This window comes from Geotrypetes seraphini, chromosome 8 (genome assembly GCF_902459505.1).
Source record: "Geotrypetes seraphini chromosome 8, aGeoSer1.1, whole genome shotgun sequence".
In the NCBI taxonomy this organism is placed as follows: domain Eukaryota; kingdom Metazoa; phylum Chordata; class Amphibia; order Gymnophiona; family Dermophiidae; genus Geotrypetes; species Geotrypetes seraphini.
In genome coordinates this window covers 192911191-192930210 of record NC_047091.1, presented here as the reverse complement: position 1 = coordinate 192930210, position 19020 = coordinate 192911191, and the positions used below count along the sequence as shown (strand labels likewise).

Below are 19020 nucleotides of genomic sequence, written 5' to 3'. Positions count from 1 at the left end.
ACATGTGCTGTTAGTCTGAGAGCCTGGCTCAGAGGTACTCGAAAGACGATGCCATTTGCTGTTCCGATGATATGGCGAGAACAGAAAGACCATGTGACGGACTGTTATTTCTGTTTGACTAATGTGTCTGGTTTCTCTGCCAAAAACAAGAAGTCAATTGAATATCCTAATCTGCCTTCAGCAATGAGACCCATGCCACATGATGACAGTCTTCCAGTTCCGAAACCACCAGAGGATTGGACCTTAGACGAACCAGATGAAGAAACTGCAGTGCAGGGTTCTAACAGTGACATTGACCCGGATTTTGAACCATCCTCATCAGGCGATCCACATCTGATAACACAGTCCGAATTGAACGATTTGGTCAGAGATTTGGGTCTGTCAAAAGCAAAAGCTGAGCTGCTAGGTTCGAGACTGCAGGAATGGTGTTTGCTATCACCAGGTACGAAAATTTCTGTGTTTCGAGACCGGCATCATGATATAACCAAATTTTTTGCACAAGTCGACAGTCTCTGTTTCTGTTGTGACATTGAAGGATTGTTCTCGGTCTTTGGTTGTGATCACAACCCGGAAGAGTGGCGTCTTTTCATTGATTCGTCAATGTTAAGCCTGAAAGCTGTTCTGTTGCACAATGGCAACGTTTATCCTTCAGTACCTGTTGGCTATGCAGCACATATGAAAGAAACATATGAGAATATGGAAATGTTACTAAAGTATGTCCAGTATACCAGGTATAACTGGAATATCTGTGGAGACCTCAAAGTCATTGCTCTGTTACTAGGACTGCAGCTTGGCTATACAAAGTACTGCTGTTTCATCTGCGAATGGGACAGCCGAGACAGAGAGTAGCACTATTCTAGAAAGAACTGGCCACTCCGTAAAAAGTTAGTTCCAGGACAGAAAAATGTAGCACATGAATCGCTTGTTGACCCGACAAAGATATTTTTGCCTCCTCTTCACATTAAACTGGGACTCATGAAGAATTTTGTGAAAGCAATGAACAAGGAAGGGGAAGGTTTTCGTTATTTAAGACAGATGTTCCCAAGAATAACTGATGTCAAGATCAATGAGGGTATTTTTGTTGGCCCCCAGATCAGACATGTTATGAGTGACAAGCGATTTGAAGATCTGTTAGTTGGGCCGGAAAAAATTGGCTGGAAAGCCTTGAAAGACGTTGTTGACAATTTTCTGGGCAATTACAGAGCCCCAAACTACATTCAGCTGGTAGACAAACTTCTCAAAGCATACAAGAGAATGAAGTGCAATATGTCACTCAAGATTCATTTCCTCCATTCACACTTGGACTTCTTCCCCGCAAATCTCGGTGCTGTGAGTGACGAGCACGGTGAAAGGTTTCATCAAGACATAGCTACGATGGAGAAACGATACCAGGGCAATTGGAATCCGTCAATGCTTGCCGACTATTGTTGGATGCTACAACGTGATGCACCAGACACTGAATATAAAAGAAACTCGGGAGCAAAACACTTTTAATTCTGTTTCATTTAGTCGCTTGTGCGAAACGTAAACTTGACTATATATTTTATTGTCAGTAAACATAAAAATGTCTATTTCTCATAGTTCTTACGTGATGCAGTAAAACCAAAACCATATTTGAGCATACCAAGTTGGTACCTGTCATAATCACCAAAAACTTTTCAGGAATCAAGACTTAACCAAAAAATTGTTGTGCAGTGATATTGAAACCAGGTGTGACTCAGATAGGGGTTTTTTTCTTTCTTAGATACCCTTGTAAATATGTCAGGACTTAAACTGCATGCAGTGGCGTACCTAGGGTATGTGGCACCCGGGGCCCATCATTTTTTGACACCCCCCCCCCATGTAAAAAAATATTTTTTTTGTAATGACCATGAAACAGAATAAATGGTCAGAATAGAAACAGGCAGTGAAAATTTTCTTATATTCCAAACATAACATAAAATAAATTATGTCTGAATTGTCATGACATCAGAAGTACATATGGAGTAGTTGCAGGTGATGCTTGGGACAGTTCTGATTGTGTTAGTTCGGTTATGTGTTTTTTGAATAGAAGGGTTTTTATTTCTTTTTTGAAGGTTTTATAGTCTGTGGTCGAGGTCAATAGGTTGTAGAGTTGGGGGTTGAGTGTTAGGAGGTTGTTGAACAGTTTTTTTCTTTTGACGTTTTTGGTTGGAGGGTGTGTGAATGGTGCGTGAGTTCTCCTATGTCTGTTTGAAGTGGATTGAATTATTTAGCTGAAGAAATTAGTTACCCCCTCATCCCACACACATTAATTCTCTTCCATTTTTGTTCCCATTATAAAAAACACTGATAAGTTCCCAGAAAAAAAATACATTAAAATAAGAAGTGAAAACAAAGGCCCCTACAGATGAGAACATAACATAAGAATAGCCTAACTGGGTCAGACCAATGGTCCATCATGCCCAGTAGCCCATTCTCATGGTAGCCAATCCAGGATACTAATACCTGGTCAAAACCCAAAGAGTAGCAACATTCCATGCTACCGATCCAGGGCAAGCAGACACTTCCCCCATGTCTTAATAACAGATTATAGACTTTTCCTCCAGGAATTTGTCCAAATCTTTCTTAAAACCAGCTACACTATCTGCTTTTACCATAACTTCTGGCCACTTCATTTTTAAGTTTAGATCTTTCCTTTCAAACAGAGACCTTGCTAGATGTCAAATACAGCACAAGGTAACTTCACATGGACTTAGCTGTGCAGGAAATGTGAATCTCCTCATACACCCACCATATAGTGCAAAAATGTGCAAAGGTCTATTTTTTTCTTTCGATCACTACATAGCCTAATGCCACACAAGCAGCGCTGTTACAAACATATTCTGTAGGTCAATGCTAAGGATAACAAAGTTTCCTTCCTTGGACCAGAAGGAGATACTGATAAACCACTGGAAGAGATCCCAAAACAACACCCAAACAAGACCCACTCAGTGTGTGAACCAGTTGAGTGGAGTGGACTAACTGGGGGGTGGAAATGGGCCCGGAGTTTGCTCAGCAGAATTTCCCAGACCACCTCTTCCTCTCAACACATTGACACGCTGCCACCACCACCACTAGTAACACCTCACTGGGTAGGCCAGCTATGCTATAAACTTTATAAAACACATTATTATATTTTCTTATAAAGCACATATTTTAACTGAACTCTCTGACATCCTCAGCCTTTCCATTCACAAAAATAAAAGGAAGAAAAGTTCCCATTTCCTGCTGTCTCATGTCCCCGGCCTATACAATATTTTTTTTCTGCAGACCCTTCAAAAGTCTGACCAAATCCTCATTTCACTTGCATTATAAAGTACTGAGGATGCCATCTCTCCCCAATCCCAGGTCCTAAAGTCTAAGACAGTAGCGCAAACTAATGCTGCCAGATTCAGGAAAAAAATTTTGATTCGATTCAGCCTATTGAATTGGTTTTTCGATTCGATTTTTCTGCCCAGTTGGGTGATTTTTTTCAAAAATCCTGGTGAGTTTTATAGTTTTTTCACCCCCTTTGGCTTCTCCTAAACACACTGGCGCTGTGGTGTAAATAAAATAAAGAAACAAAAATGACTTTTCCTCTCTCTGTTAAATCCTAACTCACGTTTGCGGTCTAACACCAGCTCTGGCAGGATACACATTTCAAATCTGACATATTGTAATCACAAAACAGAAAATAAAATTAATTTTTCTACCTTTTGTTTTCTTGTTATTTTTCAAATCTTGTTGGTCCCAGGCTCTGGTTGTCTTCTGATAACTTGCTTGCCAGGGTCTCCTTCTTTCTTCATGCTAACCATCCATCTGCCATCTCTGTCCTCCCTTTCCATTTCCCTTCCCTCCCCAGGAAGTCTGGTATCTTTCCTTTTTTCCATCTCCCTCCACAGATCCACCTTTTCTTAACTACCCTTTCATCCGGCATCTCTCCCTCCTTCCCCACCACCCCAGGCCCACCATCTCTCCCTTTCTTTTCCCAATTACCCTCCTATCCAGTATCTCTATCCCTCCTCCACACCATCCCTTGTGTCCAATTTCTCTCCCTTTCAAGTTTTATCAAGTTTTCAAGTTTATTATGCAATTTGATTAATCGCCTATTCTACATTCTAGGCGATATACAATTAATAATGAATAAATAAAAACTTGGGGTAGTTATTACATAGACAAATAAAATTACATAATTACAAAAACTTACAATCATGAAACATTAGGAAAACGATATTTAAAGGGTTACATTATGTATCAAATTTTATATTTCAGGATTACAACAATAGGGAGGGAATAAAAACATAAATAAAAATGTAAAAGATAAGAAAGATTATAAAGTTGTATATCAACTAAAAACATCATTGAATATTAATTAAAAGCATCATTGAATAAGAAACTTTTAAGCTTAGTCTTGAATTTAGCTAAGTTCTTTTCTTCTCTTATATAAATAGGAAGATTATTCCAAGATTGTGGTGCGGTCACTGAAAAAATAGTAAGCCGTCTAGTGTTTATAACTTTCAATGATGGAATAGCCAATAGATGTTGGTCCTGAGATCTAAGTGTTCTTGAAGTTATATAGGGAATTAGAACTCTAAAAATAAAAGCTGGGGTTTGGGACATTATTGATTTAAACGTAAGCAAACTAATTTTATATAGAATACGATGTACCACGGGAAGCCAGTGGGACTCTTTAAGTAAAGGAGTGACGTGGTCGAATTTCTTAGCTTTATAAATTATTTTTATGGAAGCGTTCTGTATGATTTGAAGGCGTCTAATTTCTTTTTGGGATATGCCCATGAACAAAGCATTGCAATAATCTAATTTGGAAATGATAAGGGAATGTATTAGGATATTTAAAGATTTTTCGCATAAGAATTTTGCAACAGATCGAATTTGGCGTAATCTAAAAAAGGTAGATTTGACCACATTGCTTATGTGATCGTGGTATGATAATTTAGTGTCGAATGTTATACCTAGGATCTTAATATTTTGGTGAATCAGCAGAGGAGTATGATTAATAGAAATCGGGATAATTGGTTTACTACAGTCTTTCCAAGGAAAAAGCATAACCTTGGTTTTAAGAATATTTAAAGATAGCTTATTAACATCTAACCAATGGTGAATTTGATCCAATTTCTCGTTTATTATTGTTATATCTTGTGAGCTGTCAGGGTCAATTGGGTGTAATAACTGAATATTGTCAGCGTAGGCGTAAACAGAAAATCCGATAGATTGACATAAGGTCAAAAGAGGAGCAAGAAAAATGTTAAATAATATTGGAGAGAGTATTGATCCTTGTGGTATTCCATACGGTGCTGAAAAACTATTGGAGGTGCTATTATTAAAAATGACATTTGATGAACGATTATGGAAATAAGATTTGAACCAGTTTAAAACTTGGTCAGTTATGCCAATGGACTGAAGTCTTTGAATCAAAAGAATATGGTCGATCGTATCGAAGGCAGATGATAAGTCTAATGAGATCAAAATAACCGAAGAATGGTGATCTAAGTGGTACAAAATTGTTGAGGTCATTCCTATCAAAGAATATTCAGTAGAGTGATTTTGTCTGAATCCTGTTTGATTTGGATGAAGTATGTTAGTTTTTTCTATGTATTCTAATAGTTGATTGTATACAATTTTTTCCGTTATTTTTGCTAGATATGGAATATTGGCTATTGGTCTATAGTTAGATTTAATGTCAGGGCCAATTTTTAAATCCTTAAGGACTGGTCGTATGATCGATTTTTTCCAGACTGTAGGAACAATGCCTTGTTGTAAGCTAATATTAATTAGTGTATGTATATAAGGCCCAAAAATAGGGAAATATTTTTAATGACGGTAGGTGGAATAGATTCCATATAAGACCCTTTGAGGTTTACTGATTTAAAAACCAGCTCTAAATCATTAAGACTAAGTGGATTGAAATGAGAACATTTTGAGGATAATAATGATAACTTATCAAGTTCTAAAACAGAAGTAATGTGTTGATTAGTTTTGAAATGTTTCCGTATATTTTGAACTTTCTCGACAAAGCAATCAGCTAAATCTTGAGCTGTTGGAAGAGATTTAGATTCATGAGGTAGATTTTTGGATTGGTGATTGATGGATTTTAAAATGTTATATAGTGTAGATGTATTTTTAGATTGTATAATTTTTTTTTAATAATAAGATGATTTTGCTTGGATTATTCTTTTTTTGTAATATGTTGCTTGTTCTTTAATCTTTCTGTTCCTTCCCTCCCTAAATCCCATGGTCCATCATCTCTCTCCCTCTCCTCTATTTTCAGACCCATTATTTCTTCCTCCCCCCCCCCAAAGTTTGGCATATGCATGTCTTTTTGAACACCCCCTTCCCTCTGTGTACTTCTAAACCAGGGTCCCCCCTTAAAGGTCTGCCTGTCCCCCCTTAAAGGTCTGCCTGTCCCCCCTTGAAGACCTGCACCCCCCTTGAAGGCCTGTCCCACCTCCTTGAAGGCCTGTCCCACCCCCTTGTAGGCCTGTCCCCCCCTTGAAGGCCTGCCTGCCTGTCCCCTCCTTGAAGGCCTGTCCCCCCCTTGAAGGTCTGCACCCCCCCGAAGGCCTGTCCTCCCCCCCTTGTAGGCCAGTCCCCCCCTTGTAGGCCTGCCTTCCTGTCCCCCCCCTTGAAGGTCTGCACCCCCCCGAAGGCCTGCACCCCCCTGAAGGCCTGTCCCCCCTTGAAGGCCTGCACCCCCCCGAAGGCCTGCACCCCCCTTGAAGGCCTGTCCCACCCCCTTATAGGCCTGTCCCCCCCTTGAAGGCCTGCACCCCCCCAAGGCCTGTTCCCCCCTTGAAGGCCTGTCCCACCCCCTTGTAGGCCTGTCCCATCCCCTTGTAGACCTGTCCCCCCTTGAAGGCCTGCCTGCCCCCCCTTCAAGGCCTGTCCCCCCTTGAAGGCCTTCCTGCCTGTCTGTCACCCCCCTCCTCCTTGAAAGCCTGCCTGCCTGCCCGCCCGCCCCACCCCGAAGGACCGCTCGCCCCCTGGCCTCCCCGCACCACTATGAAGCAGCACTACCTATGCTCCCGGCCTTGCCGTTCAGTCCCCCCCCACCACCCCCGAAGGACCGCTCGCCCCACTGACCTTCCTGCACCACCTATGAAGCAGCCGCAGCAGAATCCCGACATCAGCGATCTCTGCGCTGCTTAGGCGCTGCTTCCTGCGCCGTGTTCCTGACCCTCCTCTGACGTCAGAGGAGGGGCGGGACTGCGGCGCAGGAAGCAGCGCCCAAGCAGCTCAGGTATCGCTGAAGTCGCAATCCTGCTGCGGGCTGCTTCACAGGTGGTGCAGGAAGGTCAGTGGGGCGAGCGGTCCTTCGGGGGTGGTGGGGGGGAATGAACGGCAAGGCCGGGAACACCCCCTCATGGCTGGCACCCGGGGCGGACCGCCCCCCCCTTAGTACGCCACTGACTGCATGTACACTAATGCAAGGAGTCTAAGGAATAAAATGGGGGAATTGGAAGTCATGGCCAAAAATGAGAACCTGGACATCATAGGGATCACGGAAACATGGTGGAACGAGGAAAACAAATGGGACATAGTACTGCCAAGGTATAAACTCTACCGAAAAGATAGGACTTATTAGAAAGGAGGAGGAATAGCACTGTACATAAGGGAAACCATTCACTCAACTAGTGTGGATACAGCAGCGGCAAATGGTCAACTGGAGTCATTGTGGGTTAAAATACCAGGAAAAAACGGATCCGAGATAAAGATGGGACTGATCTACCGTCCACCTGGGCAATCGGAAGCAGAGGATACAGAAATGGTAGCTGAGCTGAAGAGGGAATGCGAGAACGCTAACACTATAGTTATGGGAGATTTCAACTATCCCGGGATAGACTGGCGTCTTGGAAATTCAAAATGCACGAAGGAAACGGAGTTCCTGGAAGCCGTCCAAGACTGTTTCATGGAACAACTTGTCCAGACTCCAACGAGAGGGGCAGCGATCCTGGATCTGATCCTCAACGGGCTTTTTAAAAGGACCTGCAAAGGGAGTGGAAGTAATGGGACCGCTAGGAAACAGTGACCACAACATGATACTGTTCCAAGTGGAAGTAGGATTACCAAAGGGGAAGAGAACAAAGGGAACAGCGTTTAACTTCAAGAAAGGGAATTATGATGCCATGAGGAAAATGGTGAAGAAGAAGCTCAGAAACAGCTCCAAGAAAGCTCAATCTGTGGAGCAAGCCTGGTCCCTACTCAAGGACACGGTAAGCGAGGCACAAAACCTATATGTACCCAGATTTAGGAAAGGATGCAAAAAGAATCAGACTAAAGACCCAGCATGGATAAACAATGAAGTAAAGACAGTGATAGGAGACAAGAAAACATCATTTCGGAAGTGGAAAAAGGACAAAACTGAAGGAAATTGGAAAGAGCACAGGAAGCATCAGAAAGAATGTCACCGAGTGGTCAGAAAAGCCAAGAAAGAATACGAGGAAAGACTAGCCAAGGAAGCAAGAGATTTTAAACCATTTTTCAGATATGTAAAAGGGAAACAGCCAGCGAGGGAGGAGGTGGGACCTCTGGATGAGGGAGACAGGAAAGGAATGGTGAAGGAGGAAAAAGAGGTGGCTGATAGACTAAACAAGTTCTTCGCATCGGTCTTTACAAAAGAAGACACATCCAACGTGCCGGAACCGGAAAAAATCTTCAAGGGGAATCAAGAGGGAATATTATCATGCATGGAGGTAAGCCTCGAAGACGTTCTCAGGCAGATAGATAGATTAAAAATTGACAAATCTCCTGGCCCAGATGGGATCCACCCGAGAATACTGAAGTTTCAAGTTTATTAAAATTTTTGATTAATCGCTTAATCTTACTTCAAAGCGATGAACAGAAACAATTAAAATTACAATATTAAAAATAAAACATTAATTTAAACATAACATTAAAATAAACTAGACTATATCAAACTTAACAAAACACGAGTAATAGGAAGAGGGGATTTGAACTACAAAATATTATAGAAAAGGAGGTCAGGCAAAAACACAAGGATGAGAATTAAAATGAATGGTCAAATACAGCATTAATGAATTCAGAGTAAGACTTATTAATCAAAAGCGTCTTTGAAAAGGAATGTTTTTAAATTGGTCTTGAATTTATCAATATTATGTTCTTCTCTTAAATAAATTGGCAGAGAGTTCCAGATTTGTGGGGCAGTAACTGAGAAGATAAATTGTCTTCTGGTATTAATGATCTTTAGAGATGGAATTGTCAGTAAATGCTCAGAGACGAAATAGCAGAGTTACTCAGGCATATATGCAACCTATCCTTGAGAACAGGGATAATCCCGGAAGACTGGAGGATAGCAAATGTTACACCAATCTTCAAAAAAGGATCGAGAGGCGACCCGGGGAACTATAGACCGGTGAGCTTGACCTCAGTTCCAGGGAAGATGGTCGAATCAATGATCAGGGAAGGTATCAATGAGCATATAGAAAAAAACAAACTGATGAGAACAAGCCAGCACGGTTTCTGTAAAGGACGATCGTGCCAAACGAATCTACTGCATTTCTTTGAGGGGATAAGCAAACATTTGGACCAAGGTAACCCCATTGACATAGTATATCTGGATTTCCAAAAAGCCTTTGACAAGGTACCCCATGAGCGCCTGCTGAAGAAACTGTGGAACCACAGGGTGGAAGGGGACGTCCACAGATGGATCCAAAATTGGCTGGCGGATAGGAAGCAGAGGGTAGTAGTAAAAGGACACTACTCTGACTGGAAAGGGGTCACGAGTGGTGTCCCACAGGGATCTGTGCTGGGACCGCTGCTGTTCAATATATTCATTAACGATCTGGAAACGGGTACGAAGTGTGAAGTTATCAAGTTCGCGGACGATACAAAACTCTCCAACAGAGTAGAAACTGTTGAGGAATGCAAAGAATTACAGAGCGACCTGAACAAACTGTGTGAATGGGCAAAAAGATGGCAGATGAGCTTCAACGTGGAGAAATGTAAGGTCTTGCACATGGGGAAAGGGAACCCCATGTACAGCTATACGATGGGAGGAAGGGTGCTGGGGAAAGGCACCCTAGAAAAAGACCTGGGGGTATTGGTGGATACAACAATGAAACCAACGGCGCAATGTGCAGCGGTCTCAAAGAAAGCAAACAGAATGCTGGGCATTATCAAAAAAGGTATCACTACCAGAACGAAGGAAGTTATCCTGCCATTGTATCGAGCAATGGTGCGACCACATCTGGAATACTGTGTCCAATACTGGTCACCGTACCTTAAGAAAGACATGGCGATGCTTGAGAGGGTCCAGAGGAGAGCAACTAGGATGATAAAAGGAATGGAGAACCTTTCATATTCCGAAAGGTTAGACAAACTGGGGCTCTTTACCCTGGAAAAGCGGAGACTGAGAGGAGACATGATACAGACGTATAAAATCATGAAAGGCATAGAGAAGGTGGATAGGGGCAGATTCTTCAGACTAGCGGGGACATCAAAAACAAGAGGTCATTCAGAAAAACTGAGAGGGGACAGATTCAAAACGAATGCAAGGAAGTTTTTCTTCACTCAGAGGGTGGTGGACACCTGGAACACGCTTCCAAATGAGGTAATAGGACAGAGTACAATACTGGGTTTCAAAATGGGACTGGATGACTTCTTGGAAGCGAAGGGGATTGCAGGGTATAGATAGAAGGTTACTCTACAGGTCATAAGCGAAAAGCGTATGACAGTTTTAGGGTATGAGCACTATCAGGTCTTGGACCTGAGGGGCCGACGCGTGAGCGGACTGCCAGGCTCAATGGACCTCCGGTCTGACCCAACAGGGGCAGTTCTTATACAGCTTTTTAAAATATGTGTTTGTAGAACCGGCTCATTTGACTGCTTTCCTTTCTCAGAAGCATCTTGAGTGTGAAGAAACACCTGTACCTAAGGAATAATTAGCTCTCTTGCAGCAGCAGATTAAGTGATTTCGTTTGTTAAGTTATCTTTAATTTAAATTACTCTTATCGTTAATCATGGATCCTAAAATTGAGGACTAGTGTGTGATTAAGTTATTATGTTTTCTTGATTACACTTTCTGTACAAGATGATATGCTTGATAATAAAGTGAAAATCTTATAAATAAATTTAAACAAAAATTTACAACATTATTATTAAGACTTAGCCAAAAGGAAAGATTTATAAACTATAAAGAGTTTTATCTCATGCAAAATTGTCATTTCTTTCATAAGACATTAACTATTTTTTCTGAGGCTCTCCAAGGACCTCCAAGTCCAAAATGTGGCCCTGCAAAGGGTTTGAGTTGGAGACCCCTGATCTAGACAGAAACAGTTCCTACAGCTTAAGGCTCAGGTCCTGGCTGTGGGAGCTTTATTCTTTCTTAAATTGGTCACATGCGAGAACAATAAATACATTTTGGTTGATCCACCTCTGTTGGAGACATTTTTGCAAGATAAATCTAAATTGGATTATTTACCTCGGACTAATGCAGAGGTTTGAAAAGAGGAGATATACAAGAAGATGAATCATTTCCTGCCCGTAGATAAGGTGATTATATATTTTCTATATTCTATATACTGGGTTAATAGCAGTCCTAATAATGTGGACTAGAAATTTAAGTTGGTGTATGATTTTTTGTTTTCTGAATTTCTTTGTAATTGCTTAGTTTTTATTTGTTGTAATAAACGAATAATCTTATAAATTTAAAAAAAAACCCACAAAACATTGTGTGCATGACAGTAAGAGGTATTGCTGACTCAAAGGATGGGAGGGGGCATTCCTGAGACATTGAATACAATGCCTACAGTCAAGTGAACATTGTATCAAGAGGCATCAGCAGAATTTACCATAAGGACTATTTTTTAAAAAGATGGTCAAAAACATGTCACGTGAGGGGCGAGTATGTGAAAGGCGGGAACAGTGCCCAAATATGGTCAGGGTTGTGACAAATCCAGAGCTAATTCAGAGTTTTTGTCTCTGAATAGCCAGGATTGGCACTGTGGCAGGTATGTAGTCCTGTCCCTTTAAGGCAGAGTGCTATTAGAAGCAAGGGAAGGAAACTTGCCAGAGAAATACTTGAGTCTGCTTTCCCCCGCCCTGGGTTAGGGGGGGTGTCTTAGAGCTCCTGAAAAGCCAGGTCAGATTACAGACAGGAGGAGAGGCAGGAACACTTACCAGAGCCTCAGAGACCAGGAAGCTGGGGGCAGGGCATGGAGAGCTGGTCTGAGCACAAGCAGACCAGAATCTCCTTCCAAAGATTACCCCTCTGACTGGGTTATGCACAAAGAGGAAGAATCTCCTCTCTACCCAGGGACAGAGTTTCTCTCATAGCCTGAAGCTATGGAGATTGGTACAGGCTTACCAGTATTTCAGGAACCAGATGAAACCATGCAGATCAGCTAAATCTGTAAGTTTGGAGTTGCATTTAACTTTCCTTTTGGCTGATATTTGGTTCTTGCACAATACTTTTGAAGAGTGTTACTCAGAAGAGACAGAGTTTTGAATTTTGCCTTAACATTGAAGTCAGTTTTCTCTTTCCCCGTTGGTGCTGATTAGTATGCTGCGTGCAGCTGGGTTAGCTCAATGAGGTTTCCACAGCAGAGCTGGAGCTGCAAGCTGTATATCTCATGCTGTATTACATGTGGTTGAACTTACCTGTTGCTCTACAATAAGATCTCTTCTGTTTCCTAAAGAACTGTCTAAAGCTGTATTTCACCAACATAATTTTGCTAAAGGATTTCATGAGCAAAGTTGATAGAAACTGCCTTATCAAACCCAGCTTATCAGCACAGCAATTAAAATCCACTAGAAAGCATAGCCAAGGATTCATTGATTATTGTGAAGTCTTTATTTTGCTTTTTTTGCTGCTTTTTGCTTTTCATTTTGAATCCTGCCAGTGCAGTAAACTGGAGGTTGAGAATTATAAAAATGTTTTCATAATCAAAGACTATTTCCAGAAGAGAAGAGAGATGCTGAATATGGGGAAAAAACATACACAGAGATGGAAGATTAATGGTGAGCATGGAGAAAGAAGATGTGTCAAATGGTCAGGAGACCCTGGCAAGTAAGTTAAGAGAAGACAAAAGAAAACAGAAATCAGCGCCTGAGATCAACATGATTTGAAGAATAAAATGACGAGACAACAAAAGGTAGAAAAAATAATTTTATTTTCTATTTTGTGATTAGAATATATTAGATTTAAAATATGTATCCTGCTAAAGCTGATGTTAGACATAACTGGGGACTGCAAAGCCCAGGCAGTGCTTCTTTAGCTTCCAGCTGGCTTAGGGCTCTCTATGACCAGGGGGCAGTTGCCCTAGTTGCACTCCCCTAACACTATTCCTACCATGTGTGACTGAAGTATTCTGTTAACTTGATTTTTCTATCTAGCATTCTGTAGTAATTTGGCTTGTTCAGTTTTCTCGATAGTGGGGGGGATATTTGTGAAGGGGAGGGGAGACAGGGGCTTTGTTAATCCTTGTGTTTATAAAATGATAATTGTACTGAATATTGTTTCTTTTTGTACTTAAATAAAATAAGTTCAATATAAAATCATAACTATTTGAGGATTGTCCAGATGGGATCAGATGGTTTGTGGGGATGGGATGGGGACTAGAGAATGACACAGGGACAAATTTTTCCCTGTCCCCACAGGAACTCATTTTTCCGTCCCATCCCTGTAAGTTCTTTTCCTGTCCCTGCCCCATTCCTGCATGCTCCATCCTCATCTGCACAAGCCTCAAACACTTTAAAGTCATAAGTGTTTTGAGGCTTGTGCGGTTAAGGCAGAGCTTTCAGGAATGGGGCAGGGACAAAACTCATGGGGATGGGACAGGGAAATTGAGTTCCTGCGGGGACGTGGACAAATTTGTCCCCATGTCATTCTCTAGCAGGGACTAAGCTCATGGAGATGGGGACCGAGCTCACGGGGACAGGGACAAATGTTTCCCCTGCATCAATCTCTACATGCATCCAGCGGCAATTCTGGGCCTAATATTCAAAAGGTCTTACTGGGTAGGAGAGCTGATATTCAGTGCATCTTAACGGGCTAGTGCTAACTGACTTTGGGGGAGGCCAGGGATGGAGGGAGGGTGTAGTGTCAACTTAGATTAATCCCCCTTTCCCTCTCTATTCAATCTATACATATGCATTCTAGGCGAAAGTTTCACCCTTCCACAAGTCCAAATCCTTTCCTATGCAGATGACATCTGTCTCCTTTGCGATGCCAGAAATACTACTATTAATTATTTCCATAGCACTACCAGACGCACACAGCACTGCACAGAGTCACAAAGAATAAGAAAACAGTCCCTGCTCGAAAGGGCTTACAATCTAAATACATTGGAGATAGCACAATACAACAGACGACCCAAGTGGCTGGACACAAAAGAAGTCCAAGACCAAGATTCTCTAGGTTGGTGACTTCAACTCACTACCATGCACAGAAACAGAGCTAACTTTAGGAGAGAAACTACAAATAGAAAGACCTTCCAAAGTACTGGGCGTCATTCTTGACTCTTCCTTAACCTATAAAGAGCAAATCAATGCAGTGATGAGAAAATTCTTCTTTAGACTAAGACAACTGAGAACAATCAGGTCAGTCCTAACTCATAACAACTTCAGGATGATCAGTCAAGCAATGCTACTGCTCTTGACTACTGCAATATTATCTATCTGGCATCCTATAAGAAAAATTTAAATACAGAACACGGCAGTTGGCCTACTTTTTGGCCACATCAGTCCTTTTTACCAGCAATTACATTGGTTACCTTTTCAAGCAGGTATCCTTTTTAAATTTGGCTGTTTTTGCTTTAAAGCTCTTTTGGGTCTGGATCTCGGGGTACTTGTCTCCCAATTTAACTTTTACAGATCATCAAAAAACCCTTCTGTTAAGGCTTGTCATTACAAGAGATGTTTGAATAAGACATTTGCCTTTCAATTAGGAAAAGTGAATTTTTGGTTAAGCCCTTTGATTTCTCACATGTATTCTTATAATGTTTTTAAAAACATCCCTGTTTCATAAGTTTGTTACATTACTGTACTTTTTCTTCCTATTTCATGATTATGATCTACAGAATTTTATGGATACTTCACTGATTGTCTAGTTCTTCTTCTTTGTGAACCGCCCAGAACCTTATGGATGGGCGGTAGACAAGAATAAAGTTATTATTATTATTTACTGTAACTCTCTATACTGTAGTATCTCGGAAAACTACAGACACTCAAGAATACTCCAGCCAGCAAAATAGAAAAAAGCCACTTCACTCCTCAAAGAACGACATTGGCTACTAATAAAGAATACAGTTCAAGATGACCTGTATGACCCTCAAAGCCCTATATGGCAAAAACTCTCAAGGGCTCACCACAAGTATCAAGGTCACATCCTCCTTCCTCAACTCAAGATTAATACAAAAGTTCAAGATTCTCTTCCCTTCAACAAATCCAGCAAAAAAAGATTTTCAAGTCCACTTTTGAATTCCAAGCTTCATACATTTGGAATAAACTCCTTACATCCCTACGAAAGATCTCCTCGTACTTCAGTTTCCAGAAGACACTTAAGACATATCTCTTTTCCTTATAAAATAACTGTAGCCATTACATCCCTCTCTACTGATCTCTCTCGCCTACTGTAATACTGTACAAAGTATTTTGTTAGCCATATTGAATCCTTGTTGAAAAATTGCGGGATGTAAGACTTGTATAATATAGTATTAATTATTTCTATAGCACTACCAGAAGTACAGAGTCAGGAAGAGACAGCCCCTACTCGAAAGAGCTTACAATCTAAACAGACAAACAGGATGTCATGGATACTGTTAAGGGGAACCGTGAATCTGCTGGCTAGATTGGTGGGCAGTGGAGAGTAGGGTTATGGATTGAAGGCTATATCAAAAAGGTGGATTTTTAGTCTGCTTTTAAACAAGGGAAAGGAAGGGGCTTGGTGGACAAACTCAGGTAATTTATTCCAGGCATAGGGGGCAGCTAGATGAAAGGAACGAAGTCTGGAATCGGCAGTGGAGGAGAAGGGTCAAGCTAAGAGCAGCTTACCTGAGAAATGGAGTTCTCTCGGAGAAGAGAGATTGAGGGGCAGCAGAATGAGCACACTTATAGGTCAGCAATAGGAGCTTGAACTGTATGCTAGACAAATTTTTCCCTGTCCCTGTTGTAACTCATTGTCCTGGCAAGTTCTTTTCCTGTCCCTGCAAGCTCCATCGTCATCTGCACAAGCCTCAAACACTTTAAAATCATGTGTTCAAAGTTTGTGCAGTTAAGGCAGAGCTTGCAGGAATGGGGTAGGGGCAGGGATAGGAACAGCGACAAAACTAATGGGATGGAGAATTTGAATTCCTGCGGGGATGGAGAAAAATTTGTCCCCATGTCATTCTCTACTGTATGCATAGTAAAACAGCTATCCTAACTTTATGCAGCGGGTTAACCAGGCACCAGACTGGGAGTCAGTGCTGGGAGCTTCATATGTACTGGCATTGAATAGCCAGGCTAGGGGTGGCTTACCAGCACTGACCATTTCAGGCTATCAGACCCACACACAGTCTACTGGTGTAAATGCCACTCATTATATGCGGAGCGGAGACAGTGAACTCTAGGATCTGACAGTTCAAGGACTTTCGCAATTCACCTGCTCCTACCTAGACCATCTAAGAGTTTGCTGTCTTTTCTCTTGATCATTGCTTTCAATGTTATATTGTGGCCGGTACTCAAACGCAGCTGTTGTGACACTGGGCAACTCACTTCACCCTTGCTACAACTTGTAAACTCTATGGTGCAGGAACCTTCCAGCTGTACTTGTATAAGTAACTTATCAAGTTCAGATTCATAAAAGGCAAATAATGAAGTCTAAAAAATAACCCCTTCTTTGCTGATGCAACCCCCCCCCCCCACACACACACACCCTCCCCACTCCGTCTAGCCACACCCACTAACTCCTGTCTCCACCCTCTTGCTCATAAAAGTTCTACAGAATGTGACAGTAAAAAGCCACTTTGACTCTCCCCCCCCCCCCAGCAGCAGAAGACACTTTAATAAAACATCACTTCCTGTGAGATTTTGCAACTATTATCAAGAAACTTCTTATTAAACAGAGCTTCTGCTGCTAAAGGAGGTGAAGACTGAGGAGCGGGAGTGCAGGAGTCTTCTGCTGAATGTGGGAGACTTGGTAGGTCTGTCTCTGCCAGATTAAAGCATGAGAAATGTGTGCAGATTCCTTGCAGTTCCTGCTCAGTGGAACATGTTGGCAATCCTGGCTAATTAGAGTATAAGCTCTTCTGAGCAGGCACTGGCTATTGATTGTTAAATGTACAATCCTGGTGTCATTTTTAGCCCAAAATTCCGCCCACTGAAACCCAGGAGTGGCCTAACTTGCCCCAACTGGAACTGTGGTAAGTCTGACCACTCACCTTACTGTCGACACTTCCCCGACTCAAACTTGTTGGAGGCCGGCTGGGGCATCTGCTGCAGATACCACCCAAACAGCAGGTCCTGGCCGACTCTTCCATCTCCTGCTCAGCATCTGTCACCTCTTCCAGTAAAGGCAGCTTGGATATGAGCTCCTTGGCAAACCTGCGGCTCGACAACATCATCCCACTGCAAATGTTTGAACTTCAAGATATGCTGCTCCCGAGAAAAACCAAATATCAGGACGGTGGAAAGAGAAATGACCACAAAAATATAGGCAGCTCTGCTGGAATTCAGCCTACTAGACGAATCCCAGACTCCTAAGAGATTCTGTCAGCTCATTATCCTTGCAGAGGGATGAGAAGGACCCCAGCCTGGAGCTGATTTAGATTCACTGAGAAGGACCCAGCGCTGACTCTGCCGGCCTGGCACAGGCTTGGTTGTTGTCTGGTTGCCATGGCAAAGGTCCCAGGGCGGCTGAGAGGGAAGCCACAAGGGAGCTGTTTGCAGCTCTGGCATTTCCTAGGCTCATCCTGCAGGGCTTTGTCCAGGATAGACAGAAGGTGAAGATAGGGGTCCTGCAGGCGTTCAGATGCCTGTGAGGTGTGATGAGGGCAGGTGACCTGCAGTTTGTACACATTCTGGAATAGATTTTTGATTTAACTTGCTGACTTTACTGCAATGATCAGATACATTTTGTGAAAAACAGATGAGAAGTTCTGAAGTTTGCATTTTAGAAGGAAAACTATGAGGATTTTCTAAGTTTACCGGAACTCCTCAGCTGCTCCATGACAGCATCTGTGTCTTTACTAAGTTGGAGGCCAGGTCAGAGCAGGGTGTCTAGTGCCCACCCGCCTTTTCACCACCTCCAGCAATCCATCTCCATTGCCAGGCAGTGCCAGTGCTCGTCTGTACCTCAGCACAGAAACCTAAGAGCTGAGCCGCCACCAGACATAGTAAAGTGATGCTCAGGGCAGGTTTTGATGCCTGGAAATGCTAGCACTCTCTTGCTGTGCCAACTTACCACGCAGAGCCAGCCCAGACTATGTTTCAAGAAGCAGAGACCTTGTCAAATACTGCCCACACCTGGTACACAATAATTAAAGTAAGTTCCAAGTCAGTTGTAAAGCTATCTGTTGTAATTCTCTGTCTCAGTTTGTCCTGCAAGCGCCTTCTTCCTCCTGTCATCCTAAACATTTCTTAGAAATCTTTCTATTCCATATAATAGAAGCCAAAAGAAACAGAGCAGGTTGGAGGGTTGCTGCTGTTGATGCCTGAAGTGCTTGGCCCAGTGGCTGACAGTGGTGTACCTAGGGTATGTGGCACCCGGGGCCCATCATTTTTTGACACCCCCCCCCACCCACCCTCCATGTAAAAAATATTTTTGTAATGACCATGAAACTGAATAAATGGTCATAATAGAAACAGGCAGTGAAAATTTTCTTTTATTGAACCTCATATATGTAACTATTATTCCAAACATACCATAACATAACATAAATTATGTCTGAATTGTCATGACATCAGAAGTACATATGGAGTAGTTGCAGGTGATGCTTGGGACAGTTCTGATTGTGTTAGTTCGGTTTTATGTGTTTTTTGAATAGAAGGGTTTTTATTTCTTTTTGAAGGTTTTGCAGTCTGTGG

General features: G+C 42.1%; 1 protein-coding gene across 1 annotated transcript in view; it reads right to left on the bottom strand.

The window, feature by feature from the left end:
* Nucleotides 1-17783, bottom strand: part of LRRC74B (leucine rich repeat containing 74B) — a 77751-nt gene extending 59968 nt beyond the window's left edge. Inside the window, exon 1 of the mRNA XM_033956647.1 lies at nucleotides 17376-17783. Within this exon, the coding sequence (XP_033812538.1) occupies nucleotides 17376-17558 (183 nt within the window). The 5' untranslated portion in view covers nucleotides 17559-17783. The remainder of the gene's footprint in view (nucleotides 1-17375) is intronic.
* Nucleotides 17784-19020: the final 1237 nt, after the last annotated feature.